This window comes from Lepisosteus platostomus, chromosome 8, assembly GCF_059453375.1.
Source record: "Lepisosteus platostomus isolate fLepPlt1 chromosome 8, fLepPlt1.hap1, whole genome shotgun sequence".
NCBI lineage: Eukaryota > Metazoa > Chordata > Actinopteri > Semionotiformes > Lepisosteidae > Lepisosteus > Lepisosteus platostomus.
Genome location: NC_142618.1, coordinates 37,161,864 through 37,183,572, shown reverse-complemented (window position 1 = coordinate 37,183,572; position 21,709 = coordinate 37,161,864). Strand labels below are relative to the sequence as shown.

The 21,709-nt window shown below is 43.5% G+C and overlaps 1 protein-coding gene across 22 annotated transcripts in view; it reads right to left on the bottom strand.

Moving 5' to 3' along the window:
• Positions 1-35: 35 nt before the first annotated feature.
• Positions 36-21,709, bottom strand: part of scrib (scribble planar cell polarity protein) — a 128,471-nt gene continuing 106,797 nt past the window's right edge. For 6 of the 22 annotated variants that reach the window (XM_088643259.1, XM_088643262.1, XM_088643263.1 and 3 more), the window contains 16 exons: positions 21,521-21,592; positions 19,388-19,435; positions 18,285-18,410; positions 17,624-17,734; positions 16,932-17,015; positions 15,508-15,696; positions 14,778-14,940; positions 14,349-14,523; positions 13,797-13,889; positions 12,754-12,936; positions 11,538-11,663; positions 11,172-11,311; positions 10,769-10,806; positions 9,044-9,118; positions 5,987-6,041; positions 36-2,123 (listed from right to left, as the gene is read on the bottom strand). In XM_088643259.1, the coding sequence (XP_088499385.1) occupies positions 1,987-2,123; positions 5,987-6,041; positions 9,044-9,118; positions 10,769-10,806; positions 11,172-11,311; positions 11,538-11,663; positions 12,754-12,936; positions 13,797-13,889; positions 14,349-14,523; positions 14,778-14,940; positions 15,508-15,696; positions 16,932-17,015; positions 17,624-17,734; positions 18,285-18,410; positions 19,388-19,435; positions 21,521-21,592 (1,815 nt within the window). In that variant the 3' untranslated portion in view covers positions 36-1,986. Of the gene's footprint in view, positions 2,124-4,596; positions 4,631-5,986; positions 6,042-9,043; positions 9,119-10,768; positions 10,807-11,171; positions 11,312-11,537; positions 11,664-12,753; positions 12,937-13,796; positions 13,890-14,348; positions 14,524-14,777; positions 14,941-15,507; positions 15,697-16,931; positions 17,016-17,623; positions 17,735-18,284; positions 18,411-19,387; positions 19,436-21,520; positions 21,593-21,709 lie in introns of all 22 variants that reach the window. The other 16 variants (XM_088643261.1, XM_088643278.1, XM_088643273.1 and 13 more) reach the window with 14 other exon arrangements.

Here is a 21,709-nt window from a genome sequence, read left to right as displayed (position 1 = left end):
CAGCTTCTTTGAAAACAGTAGAGGTGGAGACAGAATCAGTCTGTAAAATGAAAAGTAAACTTTATTATTCCTGAACCACAAAATAGACTTCTTTGGTTGTACAAATTCACTAGTTACAGTCTTGGATGAGCTACTGCCCCCCACACCTCCCATTTGGAAAAAGCCCCCCAAGAGAATTTAAAGAAAAACTAAATTAAATTGCTTTGTGTACAAATGATAAATCCCAGTTGCCAGAAAACCCCCCACCCCAAAGACTGTTACCTAATAAAAAATCAGTTCACAGATTAATGACCCAAACTGAATTTCAGTTAGCAAGAAAATAGTAACAATTAGTAAATTAAAATCAATGTAGCACTTTTTCTTTTCTGCCTGTTTAACATAGCCATCAGTTCTGATTAACAGTAGATGTGAAAAAAATAATTCTGAATTTAATACAAAATAAGAATTAGGAGAAAAAATTACAAAGCTATATGTATGTCTAAAGAAATGAAGTCTCTACAAAAAAAGCATCCCATCATTCTGACAATGTACATGCAGGGAGTGCCAGGCAGTGTGTGGTTATTGGCTCAGATTTTCTCTTCATTATCTGTACATTATTAACACACCATCAGAGGGAATCAGTGGCTTCTAATTCAAAAAACAGCTGCAACCTTCGCAAAACGAAGGAAGAAAATCGGCAAAACTGAGAAAAATGTTTAAACAGCTTTTTTACACTTTTAAAAGGGTTAAAACGTGGTCCATGAAAAGAGTGATACTGCAAATAGGGCATACAGAAATAGCTCTTACTTTTAAACATGATTGCCTGTTTCATTTCAAGCTTTTTTTGCACTGTGTAGCTGCAAAAACCTATATGTGCAAATAGTGTGGTTTGTGCCTTTGAATGCCCACCTCAGTCCTTGTTCCAAGTTTTTGGAGGCATACAGAATGCAGGAATGGTGGGAATAATTCATGACATTCCTTCATCCTTATGAATGCCACCTAACAACATAACACATTAGGCTGTTTTTACAGTCATGCAATTATTCTTGAACAAAAATCTTTCAAGATCCTGAAAAACTGCAGAAGGGGCTCAAGTCGAGAGGCAAGTCAGTTTATTAATTGCTGGACATATTGATCTGCAGTTGCTGGTGCATCCAACTCTAGCGTTATTGCTTCTCTTATTTATAAACCACCTTCATGAACAGCCTACTGGCATTGCTTGCTGAACAATACCTGGGTTTACTGTAGTGTTCAATTCTCAGTATCGCAGCATTATTACTATTACATCTAGATAAAAAGTTTTCATGAAAAACAAGTTGCTAAAACAATAAATTACTCTAAAACAAATAACTGGGGCTGTTTAATTTTGTTATTTTTTTCATTCTAAGCCATACCACTGTGCTGAGCAGGAAGTAAATGTAGTGTTTGAAAGGCCCTGTATTCAGTTAGCAGTGAAGGTAGCTAAGTGTCCACAATTCCCACCAGCTGACAAGCTGTCTGAGCCCCTGGATATTTACACCCTTCCACATCATGCCCTCTCACCCCCAAACAAAAAAAACCCCAAAGCCTGCATTTTTACAACCAATTGAGATTTACATAGTTAGTAAACGCAGCCATCTTTTTTTAAAATCTCCACAACATTAAAAGTAACACAAATTAAAAACAAAGCTGGTCACAGAAAAGGGGAAAATAAAAAACAAAAAGATGATTAGTCACCATTTAAAATAATTCAGCTTCTAAAACGCAAACTGAAAAAGAAAGAAATGACTTGTGGCCTTTTTTACAGAAAGGCTAACCCCCCTGCCTTTACACCCTTAGCGTCTATTAAAGGTTCTGCATCCAAAGGCAACACCCCCCAGACACCCCCCTCCAAAGACAGAGCTGAGATAGTCGGCAGACAGCAGCTTTAGTGTTGGGAGTCTATCGGTCCATGTGTTGCCCAGCTGTGTGTGTCCGTATCTGTCAGTCTGACTGCGTTGTTACTCTCACTGTCTATCTGCGTTAGTGTTATGTGGGCACCGCCGTCTCCAGGCTCCTCCGCCCGTGTCGCAGTTTCCTCCTGTTGCTGTAGAGTGCCATCTCCTCAATGGCAGAGCTGGTGGGCAGGGGGATGTGCACTTCTGCCTCTGTGTCCACAGGGGGTGCTGGGAAGAAAGACGTGAGGGGAAGAGAGAGAGAATGCCATGGTCAGTGGACAGAGCAGCAGTGAATTCAGACACTGCACAATGATTAACAGACACGGTCTGGAAGAGGAATGGAAATAGGGATACAGAAACTCCCATATCCCAGCAAAAGGACTCCATTCAGATTTATTCAACCTCCAATGCCCTGAACGTCCACTGAACTTCACCTTCACATTAAGAACGCAGGCATAGATGGATCTTGAGCTTGTAATATATATAAATAGGGTCACCACCTGTCTGGTTTTGACCAAGATAGCATGACAGTGATTGACTGATAGCCATTAACAAGCCCTTATGTCAGGGTTTAAAACTACTGATTTGTACCACGTTTTGGTGGCAATGTGTTTTATCTGGGCTATCTGAGAAATATATTCAGGTATGGTCTGTGGAAAGACCCAATCTAGGTACAGATCAAACTACTATCCACTGCTTCCAGGATTCCCAAAAATTCCTCCCAGCTTGCGAGTCGGCCAGTCAGTTTACCCTGGAGTCAAAACGAGCAACCAGAGAAAATTATCACACGCTATACCCCTGTAACCTGGACTGGCAGGACAGCCTGCAAAAAGGAGGTTCTCTCCTGTTAAAGTCATCCCCTTCCTTCCTCTCCCTCTGGTAATGAGAGCCCAGAGCTGCTGCCACTGCAATGCCATGCGATTTGTTACTCGAGGGAGTGCCATCCCCAGAGTGCCTGCTGCCTCACAGCTCCACCAGTGCCAGATCCCTCTCTACCCACTGCTCAGTGTGAGCAGCAAGAGACACAGGGCTTCCTTTTGGTCACAATGGATTTCAACATGTTAAGTAGTTTCATCATGCTTTAGAAGCCTGCTGACATCAGTAGTCTGAGGAAGACGCCTGTGCAAAGCAGGTTAGACGATTCATTTGTCCCTTTGCTCCTTCACTGCTCTGGCCTGTCTGCGTGGGGCTGTGGGCAGGGCAGGGCTAGTCTGAGGATGCTGCAGATTGGAGGGAAAGAATGTGAAGACCATCAGTGCCTCGGGAGCAGAAGTAGTTCTAGTGCCACCTCACAGTGTCAGCTCAGCTCCAGCACTGTCTATACTACTCCAAAAATCGGTCAAAGATGAATTTTTGCAAATAATTAAAACGCATTTTAGGTTCAGTCAAAATATCAAATAGCAAGATAATGAATATCAAAAGCAAAGGAGTCTGAGTATATTAAAAATTAAAGTTGGCAAATATTACAATAAAGCCACATATTGCATAGAAGTGGGCCAAATCTTTTCTAGCTAATACAAAAATGTCAGCGCCTCTAAGTTCCATCCCTGAGCAAACACTGTGTGTCAGCACTTGCTTTCTGCTGCCCAGGAGGCTGATAACACATGCAGCTGATCCTCTCAGAGATTTATTAGTACAGCACAACAGAACCTGAAAACCAAAACCAGTGACACCGATGCAAGACACTACAGTCTGTTATTGCATGTCCCTGTGGAAACCTGCAAGTGGCATTTTTCTTTTTGAAACTGGTAAGCGAAACCCCTCTTGCAGTACATTTCAAATCAGTCAAGAGATGTGGTGAATTTCCTGTGCTTATTGACACTGATGGTTGAAAATTACAGGAGTGAAATTACAGCCAAAGACAGGCAGTTACAGTGCAAAGCATCTTACACTCACAGTTTCAAATTTAAACTGAGCCTGCCATATCTCGCTAGTCTTCAGCACAGTACCGCTTCTGCACAGTGATGCTCAAATTTAATTTTTTGGGGAATTGTATGGATATTTATACTCGTATAACAACTGAAGCTTTCCTGCCACTGGATAAAAAACAGGATGTTCAGTGCCTAGCAGGTTTAGCCATGTCAGATTTTACAGACAGACATGAAGCTAAAATAACAGCTTTTCTGCTTAATCAGCACAGTTTGTCAGCTCTTCAATTACAATAGTGTTGGTCCAGCTAACTTCTTTTTTGAGACCACTGACTTCACGTTTAGGTAATCCAAGGCTTCCCAGTGAAATTAAAGGAAAATAATATTTCTTTTTCATTGCTGTTTATCCCTAGAAGCACTTGCTGGTTTGGTGAGTCAGGGCCCAGCTGTCACACAGTGATACTCCATGAAATGCTGAGATAACAGAGTTGGGAACTAAACAATACTGAAGAACACGAACATCACAAGCAACTCATTCTAAAAATCATCCCATCAGATGACGTTAAGGATGTCACAGTGTCAAGGGATGCATTAATATATATTTTAAATCAACAGCACTGCCATTACACTGCACACCTGAAGCAGAGTAGAAAAAGGGAGGAATAAAGCACCGCTGCAAAACATTGTGGAAGGTGTTAATGGGCCCTGATAGTAAAACCCCTCCCACCCTCCTTCCAGGATTTCATGCCGGCAGCAGCAGACTGACATGAAGAGAAGCAAACAGAAAGGAGGAATAAAATCATCATCGTGACAGAGAGAGACTCAAATCCTACCAAAATCTCACAGCCGCTTATCCCAGGAATCCACCTGAATCAGGGGAATAATTAGGCTGCCATCAGTAAACAAGAAACTGAAGAAAAGCACAAATCAAAAATGTCTGATAAAATCCAGTTTAGTTTATGCTTCCTAGTCTTAAGAGAGACAGTGAATGTTCAGTAATGCTCTTTTTCCTATGCTGTTTGAGGTTCTCCACACTTCTCCATTTCGCCTCAGCCAAGGGCTCTCTGTGAGCTAAATTAAAATTTGAAAAGCAATTCAAGACCATGAGCACATTTCACCAAAAATCCCACTTCCACAATCTCTTTGAAAAGTATATTATGTTTGCTAAAATAATCAACTCTGAACCCAGGATATGCTTAAATATGCTGTTTATGCCACTGTTGAAAGGCACAAAGATAAGTAGTTAAACTGGCAGTTTCCAGCTCCAGGTAACTGAATACTGCCAGCTGTGCGTACAGCTTTCAAGCCTTTAGATAGGAACCTGAAACAGAAATGGCAATTCAGCTGACTCTAAAAGGAAAAATAACTAGACAGCTAGAAAAGTGGAATACTGCACTTCTTATACAACATTCCTATCGCACTTGTATGACAAAACTCCTCAGAAGACCCCATACAATCAAACGAAATTTGGTATTGTTGCAACAAAGGGAAACATGCTGTGTGCTTGGCATGGGTTCAACTTGAAGAAGCACTACCTCCTGCATCCCTGTACTGCAGTCTACTGAACAAACTACTATTAATTTGTTGAGCTGCTGCTGTTATCCAAAGTGAATAACATCTATATCAAAGTACACTGCTCAAGGATACAAGAGCAGTGCTTGGTCTGGGAGTTTAACCCAAAGCCTTCCAGTTATATGTAGCTGTGTTATGTTGACGAACTTTTCTCTAGGATACTGTATATGCAAGTGAATGCTTGTTTCTCTTGTGTTTATAACAGCACAGCCCTAACATTAGTTGACACCTGACTCTGAGGGAGAAACCACCTCCAAGAGAAAAACTGACTCTTATAGTGGTTGTATTTAAGGTAAATAGTGCTTGTTATCAAAATCAAGACTTTGTTTTGTCAAGTAGACATTTTATTGTAAACACTTGATAAACAATATGGCAATAAAACAGCAAGTTAGTTATTTTTTAATTCAACTACACTATGTCCCCATAAAAGATTTGTCTGACAACTGGTGCTAAATGAAGTTTTATTGGAGAGTATTAATTATTTCTAAATGTCCTTTTTCAGTCGCACGTCCAGTGCGCAAGGCATAGAAAATATAAATAAATATTTTTTCCAAGTACTTTTACCAGTCACGTAACAGACCAGCATGGTCCTAAAAGCTCTGGTTAACTCAGACCTCTGTGCAACAGAGGCAAGAGAGCACACAAACTCACCTGGACTGTTAGAATTGTCGTCTATGAAATGAATGTCTCCGCTGACATCAGGAGACTAAAAGAGAAGAACAGAGGGTGAGAACAGAAGACAGACAAGACAGGAATAACAGGCCCTCCACTGAGAAAATCCCTCATCCCTGAACCACCACCATCTCACCAGGGCAGGATTCACAGGAAGGTGGGTTGGGGGTTGGCTGAACTTCTGTCTACCTCTCAGACATCAGATAAAAAATAACTTGGCATGAAGCACAGGGCACAGAGCACTTCACTGGGTCACGCTTTGTTTCTTTATCATTATGGTTTCCTGATCTGTTTCAGGGTGTTCGCCACTGCCAATTCATTAATTCCATTAATGTACAAACCATAAAAAGTATTTTTATGAGCAAAAGGCACTCAAATATCTTCATCGCTCATTCTGCTAAATCCACTATTTTCTGTGTAGAAAATATTCACGTCACCACAGAAAGACAGAGTGACAGAGTTTAGAGGATAAAGAACTTATCAGGAAAGGTTCTTGATCCTGTACTGATTCTGCAGAAGAACAAGAGGCTGTGCCCCCTGGGTCAGATCAATCAGTATACAGTCCATAGCACAAAAGATACAACTGTATCTGCAAACCAGCCTGCAGAGATACAGGCACTATGGCGGACACCACTTGCATCCAAACAGGACAAGCAATTCAAGGTCCCAGAGAATGGAGGACTGCTGGACTTCTAGGGGCCCTACTAACAGTAAATGTGGCACAGTGATGTCATGGGGGCAGGAAAGGGTGAGAAGTTGGTTCAGGGATTTTTGGGTATCTGTGTAACTGTAAAGCCTGGAAAGTCTTGGGGGTGGGGGTCACATGCACTGGGGGGGTCAGCATATCATGCGTGGCATTCTGTCACCCATGCAGAAATACAACACAGTGCAGACCAGACTCCAGTACAGACACCACTGGACGAGAGCGCTCACTCCACACACTTCATAATACCAGACACATCCTTAATCCACACCGTACAAGACAACAAGCCCCCCCCAACTCTACTGTGGACATGCTTCCCCCAAGTTGACCCGAAACAGAGTCCAGCCTTGTGTTCCAGCGGCAGCACTCTCCACGCTTCCCCAAGCCCATGTCAGGATGTCCCATCTATGGAAAGCGCCCATGGGAGAACAGAGGCACCTGGTCTCCACTGAGGCTCACACAGCGCACGGAGCTCTCCTCCTGCGAGAGCAAGAGCTCATCCCAGGGCTCCAGGAGAAGGCCAAGAGTGCCGCCCGTGTGTTATTCACGCAGATTAATACACACAAACACCGTCACTTCATTCCCCTCTCAGAGGTCCACCAGTCCCTCAAAGTAAGAGCTTTTCAAAGAACCATGTACAGTGGTTTCCCCTCCAAGTGTGTTTTTCAGAACATAATCATAGAGCCAAAAAAGCCCTCAATCAATACTGCACTGTATAGATAAAAACGTAGGGGAAATACACTCAAAACATCATTTATCTTTTGAATGTAACTTACTTAAGGGTTATTTAGGTCTAGTTATTTTTTTAATTTGGAGAGTTGAATTTTCATACCAAAAGATGAATGAACACACAACTATGTATATTTTTCGAAACCACATTCGTCACAGACAATCTTGTGGTACTGAAGATGAGGGGAAATTATTTTGATGCTTAGCTGCATATAGATTAGAATCCATCTGGTGGCCTATTAGTGTGGAATGACAGTCTTTAATGAACTCAAAATACACAATAACAATTAGGAAACTCAATACTGCCCCCCAACCCGCAGTCCCACAGGGTTAAGACACAGAGGCGGGAGCACAGACAATCCATCAGCAGCTGAAACAGAACAGCAGGCTTCTCCTGCTCTCTCAGCATCTCAAAACCCCCTTGTTTAACGACGCTGGTCCCTTTAGAGGACACACAGGGTGAACAAAGTAGAGGAGGAGACAGTGGAGTGGTTACTGAAGACAACTGGTTAGTGGAGTGACTGAAGAGTCTGAAATCAGTCCCATGAGCCTTTGCACTTGGTGAGGGAGCTGAGTGGTAGAGAATGGTGAGGGTGGAGTGGAAGGGGTCCAACTTTTACCTGGTCTCAGGAAAGGGGAGAGTGTGGTAGTTAGTGGAGGTTTCTTTCCTAGTGATTGTTACGAAGATTTTTCCATTTATGTGTAATGGGAAATCAGGTAATGAATATCAGATGCTGATCCAGAACAAATGTAAACAATGTCCCAGGACCTTCTTCCATTGTGAGATCATTATGAAGTTTCTGTTCTTGGGTAAATATTTAAGTTGTATCACTACTGAATGTCATGTCATGTAACTCTGCTTTTTAAAGCTTCTACAGCTGTTCTAATCAGCAGAATGTTCTATGTTAAAATACCAGGTCAAAATATAGCACAGTTGTTCTGGTGGCTTCGAAGACATCAGCAGTCTTTATAGTCTGGTCCTCAAATCTGGGTTGTAAACCTTTATCATTACCAAGAAATTAAGCAAAATATCAATTTGAAAGTAATCTAAATACAAGATAAAACTGATGTCAACCCAGAAGCACCTTCTTTGAGCATCTCAGTTCAAAGCTATACTTCAGAGCAATAGTTTTCATCTGGGGAAGCAGACTCTGTCCACGGGGTCCCCAGAAATTAAAGCCAATTCACCCCAAGATCTAGTAATGTGTAAATCATCTCAGACAGCAAATGTGCTCCAACAAAAGGTTTTTAAACCCGAGGTTATTTATTTACATCCATCCAAATGGATCGTTTTAGAATAATATGCAGACTTTGGATATTAGTTAAATGTTTTTTTTTGTGGAATTTTCATTAATTGATCATTCATGATGACCTTGATATACTCAACTCATCACCTTAATAATGAGAGCTGACAGGGCACAAGTGAGGAGGTGATTCAATCTGGTGCTGTTGCCCGAATTTCTTTACCCAGACACACAGCATGTTGGGGTGTAGGCATTAGTAGGTTTGGGGTAGAGGGTTGGGATGTAACAAGAAATAATAGGTGGGGGTTTTGCAGAGAAGAAGGGGTGTTGAGCTCTGGGAGCTGATCATGCAGGTGATACCTGGATGTCGTATACAGGTTTGGAAGAAGGAATTGCAGCAAACTGTCGGTAGTCAAACTTCTTTTCCGACAGGGACTAGAAGGGACAGCAGAGAGGAGTGAGAGAGGAGGAGGGATAGAATGCTACCCCAGTGAAGGTGTGTGTTTTTCCTGGACTTGTCAATGGCCCTGGAGTGTGTCACCGGTTGGGATGGGTTTGAGAGACTGGTTTTCATATACATGGCTTTACATGGGCTAGTGTGAAATAGAGTGTCTACTGCTCCATATTTTAAAATGGTAGGATAATATTACATACACTTGCTCAACACTGAATTCTTTCAGAATCCGAGGCATCTCCTGAGGTAAAGAAATGGGGAGCCCAGGCACCCTCTGGGACAATTTAGCATAGTCAAATCAAACACGCACGGCTTTGAGAAGTTGGAAGAAACCGAAGCCCATCTGAACATGGGGAGAACATAACACTCCACACAGAAAGGTGCACCTGGGTGGAACGCAGGGCCAGGGGTGCAAGGCAGTGGTGACCACTATGGCCATGCTCAAACAGGTCGATCCTTGTAGTAGGAACATGTTCGCCAGAAGAAAACCGTATGGTGTCCAGACTGGTTCTTCACTTATTGTCACAGAGTTTGAACCATTTCCAAAACATTTGACAGTTTCCAAACTTTTTTTTGTTTTTACAAACATTGATAGAGATGGTCTTTTGTAGCTTAGGAGTATGTAGATTACTTTTCAATAAAAATAAATTATTTACTTTTTTCTAATATAAACAACAAGAAAGAACAATGGTTCTTTGGGTTGCATTATCATTTATCCCATAAAGGTGTAAGACTATTGTACTACCGGACTCTAGGAGAGGTCTCAAGTGACAAAGATACATTTTACTCTGAGCTCAGGAACCACAGACTGAGATGGCGCTAAAGCTACCTGGTGTCTGTGTGTCTTGTGTTGAGGTTCCTGAGAGAGACTTGACAGGGGCAAAACGTGTCGTGTGGAAATGAAAATGGGAGTGATGATGAGAAGCAGAAGTCTTGTTGTTAGAGCGAGTCTGATGGCAGTGATGATGTTGGTCTGACCTGTTGTGTTGCTGTTCGGGTACAGAAGCAGCATCGCCGAGACTGAGACATTATCTATACGAGGGCACAGGAAAACATGCACTACTAGGTTGCGGTGAGCAACGGTAACTTTCATTTTCTTCTCCTCTTTAGCTAGGTCTGGCTCATTCTGATGGGAAGTTCATGGATATAAGGCAAGCCGCTTGCAGACAGGGATATAGTAATAAACAAAGGTCAGGGGCCAAGGGTCAGACCAGGGCTGACTTTACGAAAGGCCCCACCCTCCTTCCCTCTCTCTCTGCACACTCACAGTGGAGTGAGAAGAGAACAGATGCCCTGTGAAAAAAGGAAAGCTACTACTGAAGGAAGAAAATTTATTAAAGTCATCAGATATCAACTTGAATATCTTAAGGAGAAAACATGGGTTAATATGATCGCTCCAATTCTGCTACGTCAAGACCTCAAAATGGGAACATTCGGAAATAAACTCTTCCTGCAATCCCAGATTAAAGTGGAGCTAACTTTTTATATCAACAAAATCAACAATAAGGTATTAAAATAATGGCATACAGTAAAGCCAGAAGAGGGAAATAATATAAAAGACCATCTTCTTGACAGAACTGAGACACTCTGGCTCAGCTACATTGTCACACAAAGGTTCTAGAGCATCTTACCAGTCTCCCCGGCGACGTCACGCTTCTGGGGCTGTAATCTAGAATGGAAAAGAACAGAGCAACAGGCCACTGAGCTCTCGAACAGACACAGCAATATACCAAATACATTTTCTGGCAATAAATATTAAGGCAGTAGTTTTAGAACTACTAATAAACCATATGTCCTGCAAATTAAGTCACTGGTGTCACTGATGCCCAAACCGATACTAATCTATGCTTCATTTTTCACTAGATAACACAATGAAAAAAAGTGCTACGAAATTAAAAATGATTTACACTAACACTTCAGAATTCTGCTCATTTGTCACGGCAGAAGAGAGGAGCAAGTAAAGGAAACCAGTGTCACATAAAGATCAGAACCATACTGCTGGGGCTGCTACAGATACTGTACTGCAGGCCTGACCTTCCAGGGGTGTGGGCGAAGGTGTGGGGGCAGGAGAGGGTGACTCCGCCAGCTGGTCCAGAGTGTTGCGTTTCTTCCCCTCCTTTGACTTGGCAATGACCATCTGGGCCTTCAGAGCATCCTGCTCCAGAGATTTCATCCTGGAAGATATAGAGAGGCCCTAATAAGAGGGAGTTGGACTGGAGAGACAAGGAGAGAGAAGCCAGTGAGAAAGAGTGCCAAAGAGGGAGACAAATATGAGGAGAGGGTGAAAAGAGAGTGCCTCCTTACTGACATCAGGGGTACGCGTGTACAAATATACACAAATCCAGACCTCCCCGTCCCCTCCCCCCACCTCTCGGAACCCATGCAGGCCAGTGGGCAGACCTGTGCTGGGAGGCGATGGGCAGGGGGCTGGCGGCAGTGCCCTGCGATGCCCTCTGTCGAGACTGGTACAGCCTCTTGGCCAGGTCCTGTTCATACTGCCTAAGATCTTCCTCCAGCCCCCGGGGTCTGAGCAGGACAGGAGGGGCAGAGGGGGCACATTCAAGCACAGATAGGAGAGAGAGGCCCGAACAGAAGAGAAGAACAGAGACACAAGACACAGAGAAAGAGAAAGGGAGGAAAAAACAGAGAAATCGGAAGTAAAACACCAAAAAGTACAGGAAGTGGGGGGGGGATGCAACACCTACCAGGAACAGAAATCAAAAACTGAGGAAGACAGAAGATTGCACAGCGAGGGATCACAGCTTCACAATCTCTTCTAGTCCACACAATTCTGAACACAATTAATTCCGTGCTGAAAAGTAGCAAGATGGAAAAACTACATTTTGGCTGTTGGCCCTTCACATTTTACTGCCAAAACATTGTTTTTTTGCCTTTCTACCTTTCAGCTAGAAACTAATCGCTACTTATTTTTTAGCTCCCTGCTCAAACCAGTTCTGAACACAGACCAACCTGCCTATCCTTCACAGATCTGTCTGGGACAGTCAGCTGCTACCGAAAAGGTTATTTGACCTCAGTGCTCACATTAAGAGGAAGAGAGTCTTCTTCTGCACTGCCCAATTGCAACATCTCTTCGTAAAGTACTTTAATGTTTTTTTAGAGTTAAAAATGAATCTGATTACTCCAGATACCTGTTGTACTTTTTTAATGAGTGTATGCATATCATAAAGAGTCTCTCTTCAATGGAAATGCAGCTTGCCTCTAATGGTTTCTCACAAAAGTAAACACGGGGAAAGACAGATGCAACAGACAGACCTGGAGGAAAAATGTACTCATTGGGCTACTGGGCCTTTATGTCTTTGCCTGTTGGAAATTATTCATGTGAGCGCACATCCACCCACAATTCCCCAATGGTCAACCCCACAATCACCACTCTGCTTTCTATAAGCATGATTTCAAAAGCTCCCTCCGAGCCCTCGCTGACCAATGACCTACGACCTAAGGGAAGAAAGGCCACAGAATCACAGCGAAATGGGAGAGGTATAATGCTGGGGTCAGACTAAATGGCATCTGGATCTTTTCCAGCTAGTAGAATAGCATCATAAGTAAATGAAAAGTCCTATATTTCGGTCAGAGTCCCAGTGGGTTGTGCGCATACCGTGCGGCTCTCCACATGGCCCGCTTCTCGGCTTCCAAGGCGCGTTTCTCTGCGGGCGAAAGCTCCTTGTCCTGGCCAACCAGCAGCTCCGGGCTCTGCATGCGCAACCTCTCCTGGTGCCGGCGTTCCGCCTTGGCTGTGCGGATTGGAGCGCTTGGCTCACTGGGGTAGACTGGGCTGAGGCTGAGCACACAGAAACAATCTCCAATGACCACAGACCTCACACTGAACCAGGGGGAATTCAAGAGAGGTGCTCTCAGCTCCCAGTCCTGGAAAGTTTCAACTCTTACAATTAGCACCCATGTATATTCTGGTGCTTAAGGAGATGTTCTACTCTACTGTCCTACTCTAGTCAGGAGGAATCCTTTACACAAAGGGTTGTGGGAGTATGGACAAGCTAAGCAGCCATGTTATTGAAGTTGATACCCTGGCTTCTTTCAAAAAATATCTGGATAAGATCCCCGGATCAACTACTAACTACCAAGTGGGCTAGATGGCCTGAATGGCCTCTTGCTTGTAACCTGTGTTCTGTTTTATAGGTGGAAAAAACCTGTCACTAAAGAATCTTAACTTCAATCAGTATTTAGTATAAAGGTTAAACATAACATCACAGTTTGACTGGGATATAAAATGTGGTTCTCTAAGGCTGGGTTTGAAAGGTACCAATTCTGTTAAATGCAATTTCTTCATTGAAATTAGAAAATGCTGCTGTTCCATATTCCGAAAAAACATCTTAAATCATCCAGAGTCTTCAGTAAAGCATAATAATCACCCTCCAACTCCAGCCTTGAAGCTCCAACAACAGTCCAGTCATCCCATCCAACCTCCAACTAGAATTTTATTTTAAAATAGTTTCTGCTTTACTTCACATTTAAAATACTCCCCTTTTGTGAACATGTATGAGACTCTTATTATGAAAATAAAAACTACATGACTGCTGTGAAAGCCTGTTGTTACTGGTTGGTGGATCTCCAGCCCCAGAAGTAAAAGGCGCTGGTGTCAGGAATGAAGCAAGGGGAGAAGGAGGAGCCAGGTCTTTCTACCCAGTCATGGAGTTGGGTCTCTGCTCGGGCCTGAAGTCATCCTCCAGAGAGTTCCTCAGGGAATCTCCTCTCCTGTCTCCTGACTGAGGGAGCCTGGGAACACAGAAGGGGACAGACGGTTCAACAGGCTTGGCCTACGGTCGCTCATCTGCAGTGAATTAGTAAGGATCAATCTGACAAAAACATTGCAGAATTCTCAGTTGGTCTAAATAAACACTTCCTATAGTTCAGACGTTACAGTCCAGAGCCACTCCACAAATGCTAAGCTACATTCTTAGATAAAATAACTAAAATTATTTATTTTAATGGAAATTGTTCCTGCACCGTGTTGCTGTCAGTGATGAGCTGGTGGTGGCCCAAACAGAAATGTTTAACTCAACAAAACATACAACATTTTCATCAGCTTATAGATGAACAGAACTAAAACCACAGCGTTAAATGAGAAACAGCACTGCCACAGATTCACAGAGCATTCTTCTGAGGGAGCTGGCTTTGGCCTACAGCCTTGGTGCACAGGTGGCCGCTAAGTCAGAGACCCTTGCAGTACAGTACCCTGTGGTGGGGGAGGTGGAGCTGTGGCCATCCACTCTCTCAATCTTGTACTCCACCCCGTCAATCACCACCTTCCCCTGGGCCTTCATCTCCGCCATCTGCTTGGCCAGGTCCTCCTCCTCCTCGTCTTCCTCATCCAGAAGGAGCTCCTGGGCCCGCTGTTCCATTTTCCTCACTGGAATACACACACACAGAAAGACAGGCCTGTAACTCTCTGTCATGGGAAAGCAGGACAGTCTGGTTCTGTGTTCCAGTACTGAACACAAACCTTATGAGTTTATCTAAGCGCTGTGCAAAGACCAAAGTAGGATTGTACTAATTAATAACCTAAAACTAATCTAAAACTTAAATGTTTATATCAATTAAGAATAATGGGTCCAGTATGTTCCTGGTAAATCTGAATGAATCGCTTCAGCAGTGATGGCTCACCTTCCTCCTCCTTCATCTTCTTCAGGTCGTCTTCTCCAACCAGTGAGACACGTGGCTTGGGCTTGCTGTCCAGCGTCTGCTGCTTCATGTCGATCTCGAAGTACTTCTGTCTGTCCCGGAAGGAGCGCTGCTCCGGGCTTTCCAACCCACTCGAGGTGGGAACCTGCGGAGGGGTGGGGATCCCTGGTCAGACAGGACAGCCTGTATTTGCAATTCAACCCTGTGTGTGCGGAGGAGCTCAGGGAAAGCAATGTGGGTACCGTCAATGCTGGTAACTGCTGGGTCCATTACATTGTTATTCAATTCAAACTTTGTTGTCCCAACATAACACAATAACAGACAAAATGTACTCAACCAAGAAGCCAATGAAACAGTGTTAGAGCAAGATAAGGGAGAAAATAGTTACATTGTTGGATTTCTTTAGTATTCCAGAAGCATGTACATTGCAAATTCCTTCTACACTGCTAGTTTATATCAAGCCACACCAGCAAAGAAAAAAATGTGCTGCTTTGAAATGGGGTGGCATCACGGAGAGGGAGGGTCCCAATCCCACCGCCACAGGACCATGGCAACCACCACAACGAGTAAAGCTCCCTGCCCGTCACCACATCACTACTGCGCCCAGAAGCAAAGAGATCACAGCCAGGGCTAGAACCCCGCAAATACTGCCTGCAGCTTCCCGGCCAGCAACTCATCCTGCTCGGTGCCAGCGCGGCATGGGCGCGGGTACCTGCAGCTCCAGGGAGGGCCTGGTGATGCGCGGCACTGCGGCCAGGCTAAGATAGTCCCGGCGGTGAGAGGAAGGGTCCCCGCTGTCCGAGGCCAGGGGGCGTTGGGCTGTGGAGGGGGCTGCGGCCGCCCCCTCCCCCTCTCCCCTTCCCTCCTCCTCTGGCACAAACACCTCATTTTCCAGCTCCGGCTGCAAGGACCACAACACAGGGCTCAGCCCCCCACCTCGACAGCAGGACAAGACTGGGTCAGACCACTGCCAGCTTGTCTCTTGTCCTTTGCGCACTCATTCTGTGCCACTATCTTTGGCTCAGCCTCCTGGCTTCACAGCAGGGCCAGACTGGTTCATTGGCTCGAACCCCTGGCTTCACAGTAGGGCCAGACTGGTTCATTGGCTCGAACCCCTGGCTTCACAGTAGGGCCAGACTGGTGCAGACCACCTGCATGGTCCTGGTATATCACTGCCAGCTGGTCTCCTGCCTATGCGCACTCACTCGATATGTTCTTGTTAGCTGTTCAAATATTTTGGTCCAGGCTACACCTTAACGATGTTACCAAGGTTATGTTAAAATTGACCTAGTAGCCAAAACACTTCAGCAGAGACATCTCTTTCTCAGTAAAAACAAAGGAAGATCAGATTTCCCATATGTGAAATTCCATGTGTTCACAGCTGTTCACAGTGCTGCCTCTTCATAGAAGTGTTTGAAGGGGCATCTTGACAATTCTAATCAGTGCAAATGCAGAAGCTTTATTCTGGAAAAGAAACTAGTAATATCCAGTTCATGTTCAGTTCAAACCTCTTAGAAATACTCCACAGAAAAATAATTAATGCATTTTACTCTGATTTTACAGAAGGAACAAAGATCAAGTTCCATCATGAAAGTGACTCTGAAAAAAAAAGTATGAAAGTATGTGAAAGTATCCCATTTTACATTGTGTTTGTGGATTAATTGATTTCAATATTAATAGTAATTCTGACATGGAAAAAGGCAAACACTGGTAACAACAATAAAAAACATCAAGATTAAAAAATGATGCAGTGCCTTTACAATATGTTTTCTGTACCATAAATTTCCAGTGGTGCACTATGCATGTAGAACATATGGGAACAGAGCTGCCAATGAGGACTCAAGTGGAAAATACAGGGAAGTGCATTTAAAACTCAGAACAGGGGTCACTTTACGCAAAGGGTTGTGAGAGTATGGAACAAGCTGCTTGACCATGTTGTTGAAGCTGATATGCTGGCTTCTATCAAGAAAGGTCTGGATGAGATCCTTGGATAACTACTAACTGGCAAAAGGGTTTAATCTGATCCGATTCTGGATCTCATGTGGCAGCTGGCCTGCTAGAGACGCTTCTGTCCAACAGCGGAGAACCCTTGTGTCCCCTGCCATGAAAAGGCACTATATTTATTGAAAATGAGACCTGAGCAGGAGATGGTAAGGGTCTGACCTCTGGTGAAGGTTGGAGGGGCAGAGCATTGGTCTTCCGGGTCTGGACAAAGGGCTCCTGCAGACAGAAACACAGAGACAGAGGATGAAAGAGCAATGGATACAGGAGAGTGAGAGACAGGCCTGCTGGGACAAGATTTCCCCACACAGCTAAAAATTTCCAAAAGCAGAAAAAATATCAACTCAAAATAGAAGCAAACTAGGGTAAGAAAATAGCTAATTAAACATAACACATATTTATTTTAAAAGTGCTGCAAATAAAGGGAGATTGTAGATCTCTTCACCCAGAAGAAATGCTAGATTTTGTTTCCCTTGCAAAATATATTCATGTAGCACTCAGTTTAAAACCATTTCCTACAGCCTTCTATTTAATATTGACATTTTACTTAACAACAGCTACCCAGTTTGAGACATTTCAATATTACACTTACAATCAGAAACAGAACTCAGGAGTACAGATACCTTGATGCTACTATCATGAGCAAAATATGCTCTTCACAGCCATAAGCACAACCTTCCCGATAAACCTTGTGCAGTTTGTTCACACTATAAATGTGAAACCAGCCACAGTGAGTTATCAGCTCCCCTAACTGCTCCCCACGACAGGTATGTGCCCTTGCCAGCATGGACACCAGGCTCTTGTGACAGCAGGCAGATCCAGCCTACCTGCCGCAGCTCCAGCACTGCATGGGCACTGGGCACAGCCGCAAAGGCCTTGTAGGCCTGCTTGACATTAACGGGGAACCCGTCAGGCGAGAGGGGGGTGGGGGCGCAGGGCTGCAAGGAGGAGAAAGGCAGGAGGAAGGAGAGAGAAGACAAACAGAAAGGGACAGGATGAGTCAGATAGGAAAACAAAGTTCGGGAAGAAGAGTGCGGGAGGAAAAGGGACAGCATGCGGGTCCCCCTCTTCCTATGGAGAGAGGTGAAGGCAAAGGAAAGCAGCGAAAGAAAACCCTGTGCAACCAGCCAAGTAACACAAAAACACACACGTGGGCCTGTGGTCCTTCTGAACCTTCAGGATTCTCTAATCCGAGAATTCAAGACCTGTGAACAGTCCAGTCTGATTTTATCTACAGCACAAAGACTGTTGTGCACATTAGGTGCACCATGAAAAGTTTGTTCAGGCTCCACAAAACAAAAGTTTTAATTACACTGGTCGGCACTTTTAACGATTAATTGGTGATTTGATCAACCTGGACAGGTCTGTAGTTAGGAAATACTCCCATAGAGAATTTGAATATGCCTTTCCCCTGTGTATATTCCAGGTGCTCAGTAGGAGTCACACTGTGGTTTACTAGTCATTTTTACAGTACTGAGGCGCACTTACAGAAGTGTGGGACTCTGTGAGAGGGAGGCCACGCTGGAAAGAGCTGGGACTGCTTTGGCCATCTTGACTGGCAGGGGGGGCGTTCTGCCACAGCCGAGAGAGAGGCTGTATCACGCCAGGTTTGGTCTGGAAAACATAAAGGCAGAAATTACAACAAGAAGAGAAGGAAAAGTCCCAATCTTTCCTTTTTCTTTTTTGCCAATGTCAGTGCTAAGATCTATCAACAATGAATCTGTAAATAAAATTCCTTAGCTGCACCAATCAGGCAGGGAGAAAAGAGAAAGCTGAGAGGAAGAGCTGGAAGCCACCAGTTCAAGAAGCAGGGGTGCCCCTAAATTGAGAGAGCAGTCTTATATCATGAATACATTAACTGAATTAAATGTGAATCACCTAAAGTCTAATATTTCAGTCTGTTGTATAATAATATAACAATAAACTTTATTTTATATAGCATCTTTAAAGGAGGCTTATCAAATAGCTTTACAGAATGACAACAATAAATAAAAATAATACACAAGATAAAACACAATTACAATACACAGAGGAGACTGTGGATGGTGATACTAAGTATAGTAGCAGCAGAGGGGTAAAGAATGGAACCAGTTAAGTAAAGGCTTTTCTAAAGAAGAAGGTTTTGAGTCTGGATTTGAAGGAGTTTAGAGAAGGTGACTCTCTATTATCCTTGGGGAGAGAGTTCCAGAGCTGTGGGGCATGATTTGTGTGAACTGTCCCTGGTGTTACATCCAGAGCTAGTAACTGCATGGTGACAGACATGCACCAGAAAGACAACATGATTGCAATATATCAAACTCTAACAGTGCATTAGAAAATCCTACACTAGCTCAGCTGTCTTTCCAGTGCATGTCTGTCACCATGCAGTTACTAACTCATCAAGTACAGAGTTGGGATATAAAACCAGGAGCAGTTCACAGAAATAATTACAATGGAAGACTATATCACTGTAATGCACTAGAATCAGTCACACTGAGAAAGGCCTTGATAAGCTCAGACTTTGCAAATAGGGATCAGGATCTTATCCAATGCAATCACTCCTATAGAGGATGACATTTTTCTAAAGCCCAGCCTGTTTTCTAGATACTCACTGATTTGTTTTCCTTGGGAGCTGCATTGGAGAGGAAATTAATACTAGCCTGAAACATACACACAAAAAGACAAGTGTTCTTATACAGAGATATCAAGACTGAAGGGAAAAGTAATGAGGTACAGCCAATAGTACAGTCAAAACAGATGACTACACCTTACTCTCAGAGGCCATAAGGCCAGAGGAGGCTGTTGAACACAACAGGGATACTAGTCACAAGTTACTAGTCTATGCGCACACTATGGCCACTGAATGCTCCTCTTCTCTGCATCACTCTCAATGAAGGCATCTGGTGCACACACCTTGAGCAAGACAGACACCTGTTTCCTCTGGATTCTGGGTTGATTCTGCTACTTTCTGCATTCTAATTCAGTCTGAATCATTACATTTGCATCATATAAAGTATAAATAAGGATGTTTTTGTAAAAGCAGAGAAGTATAAGATGTGTAAGTCCTGGTAAATATAAAATAATTCCCACTGGTTAAGTGCAATCTGCATCAAACCAATTCTATTTGAAGTTGCCAGCTAAGAAGGACTTGAAAGATACAGAGCAGGTATCTGGGCAAACACTGAGCAATGAACAACTGGTGACTGGACTGGGATCTTCTGTATTACAATAACAAACAACAGACATGAAGCTGGGCTGGAGACTGCTAGTATATTTTCACATGACTCGACATAAGTCACAGTGTGGGCAGACAAAGTCAGACAGATCACCTGACCAGTATTTCCTCTGAGACTCAGATCAAGGTTTAAAAGTTTCTGCTGCAACTGAAGTGTAAAAGCTGTTGCAACATCTGTAACTGTAGTGACCATTGTTGCGGACTTTAATATTAAAAAACACAGTTCATTCACTTTAAAGCAGGGAACATTTGAGAACTTTTACGGGTACGAAAGGCTACATAAAAACTGAAATACCCCTGCAAAAGGATAAATAGCTGTGTAAGAGACAGTCATGGACACTGGTGGTGTTTAACGTTGTTGGGACCTTGCAGAAAGAACATGGGGAACTGGAGTTCTAAGCTCTGAACACGGAGTTAGAAGTACTTTTCGAGTCATAATGAGCTACAACCCATCATTAGAATTTCTCCTAGCAACTAAAACCACAAAAAATGAAAATTAGTTGAAAATGAAAACAGGTGTGAATCACAACTTCTGTGTTGTGGTTCACACCAGGTTTAGTCCGAAAGACAAGCAAACCCATCTCTTTCAGACTGGAGTGGAGGGTATGAAGCATTTCACCCATGACCTAGAGCAGTTTTGCTCAGCCTGATTCCTGAAAACCCTCTCTCTGGCCCAGGTTCTGGGTCCAGGTTCCTTAAAAGCAGGCCAAACAGGCTAGAATTCTGCCACAATGACTCTGACTAAACTAAATTATTGGTGGCCTTCAACTAGACCTGCTAGTTCACTGCTCAGAAACCCCAGGGGTGCCCCAGAGACTGCCCCTAACACGTGCACGTCAGGCAGTACAGTAAGAAGCTGCAGGCCGGCATGTCAGACCAGGCTCAGAGGCCACTTACAAAGCGCGTCTCCCTGCCGGGGGCCACGCTGACGTGGGAGGAAGAGAGAAAGAACAAGGAATGGAAAGAAGACAAGGCATCAAGGAAGAGTATATAAAAGGTGTAAAAAGATGTTTTGGTTTCTCTCTTCTAAAATAGTTGAAATGTTTTAAACCATGAATGTTGCCCAATTGTTCTTTAAAGCTATATGATGTTAAATGTTTGAAGCTAGGAATGAAGGGAAAAAACAGACATGGCATAATGTAAGTGATACATACAAGGAAGATAAGAGAATACTGTAACTCAATAGATACGACGAAGAAATTCTTGTATTGAGGTAAACGGAGGCTCTATTAAATCTTGTACATATAACATATACTCAAATAGCTGTACAATAAATAAAGAATAACACAGGAAGACATGGGACTCCAGTTTAGGAATGAAAATACCAACAGACCAATGGAAACTGATCTTTTCTGACCCTAACCCTTAGCCGATATGCAGTGCTGTAAAGTGGAATAGAGCTGTGTGTGAATAACGCTCAGAGATTTAACATGTTGTAGTAAAGTCAGTGCAGCTCTGTGCATCATATGCCGTACTGAAGCACGCAGTGGAGCGTGAGGTTTGCACTCACCGGCTGTGAAGACGGAGAGTACAGGGCATCTTTGCTGGGGCTGCTCAACCCCATGGGTTCAGAGGAGGACGACTGAAAATCAAACAAGGATAGAATCAAAACCACAGTCTCCAGTCTGAGGTGATTTTCTGGGTAATGACTGTACACGAACCAGATTGCAATTGTCTATCCACTACCTGATAAAGTGTT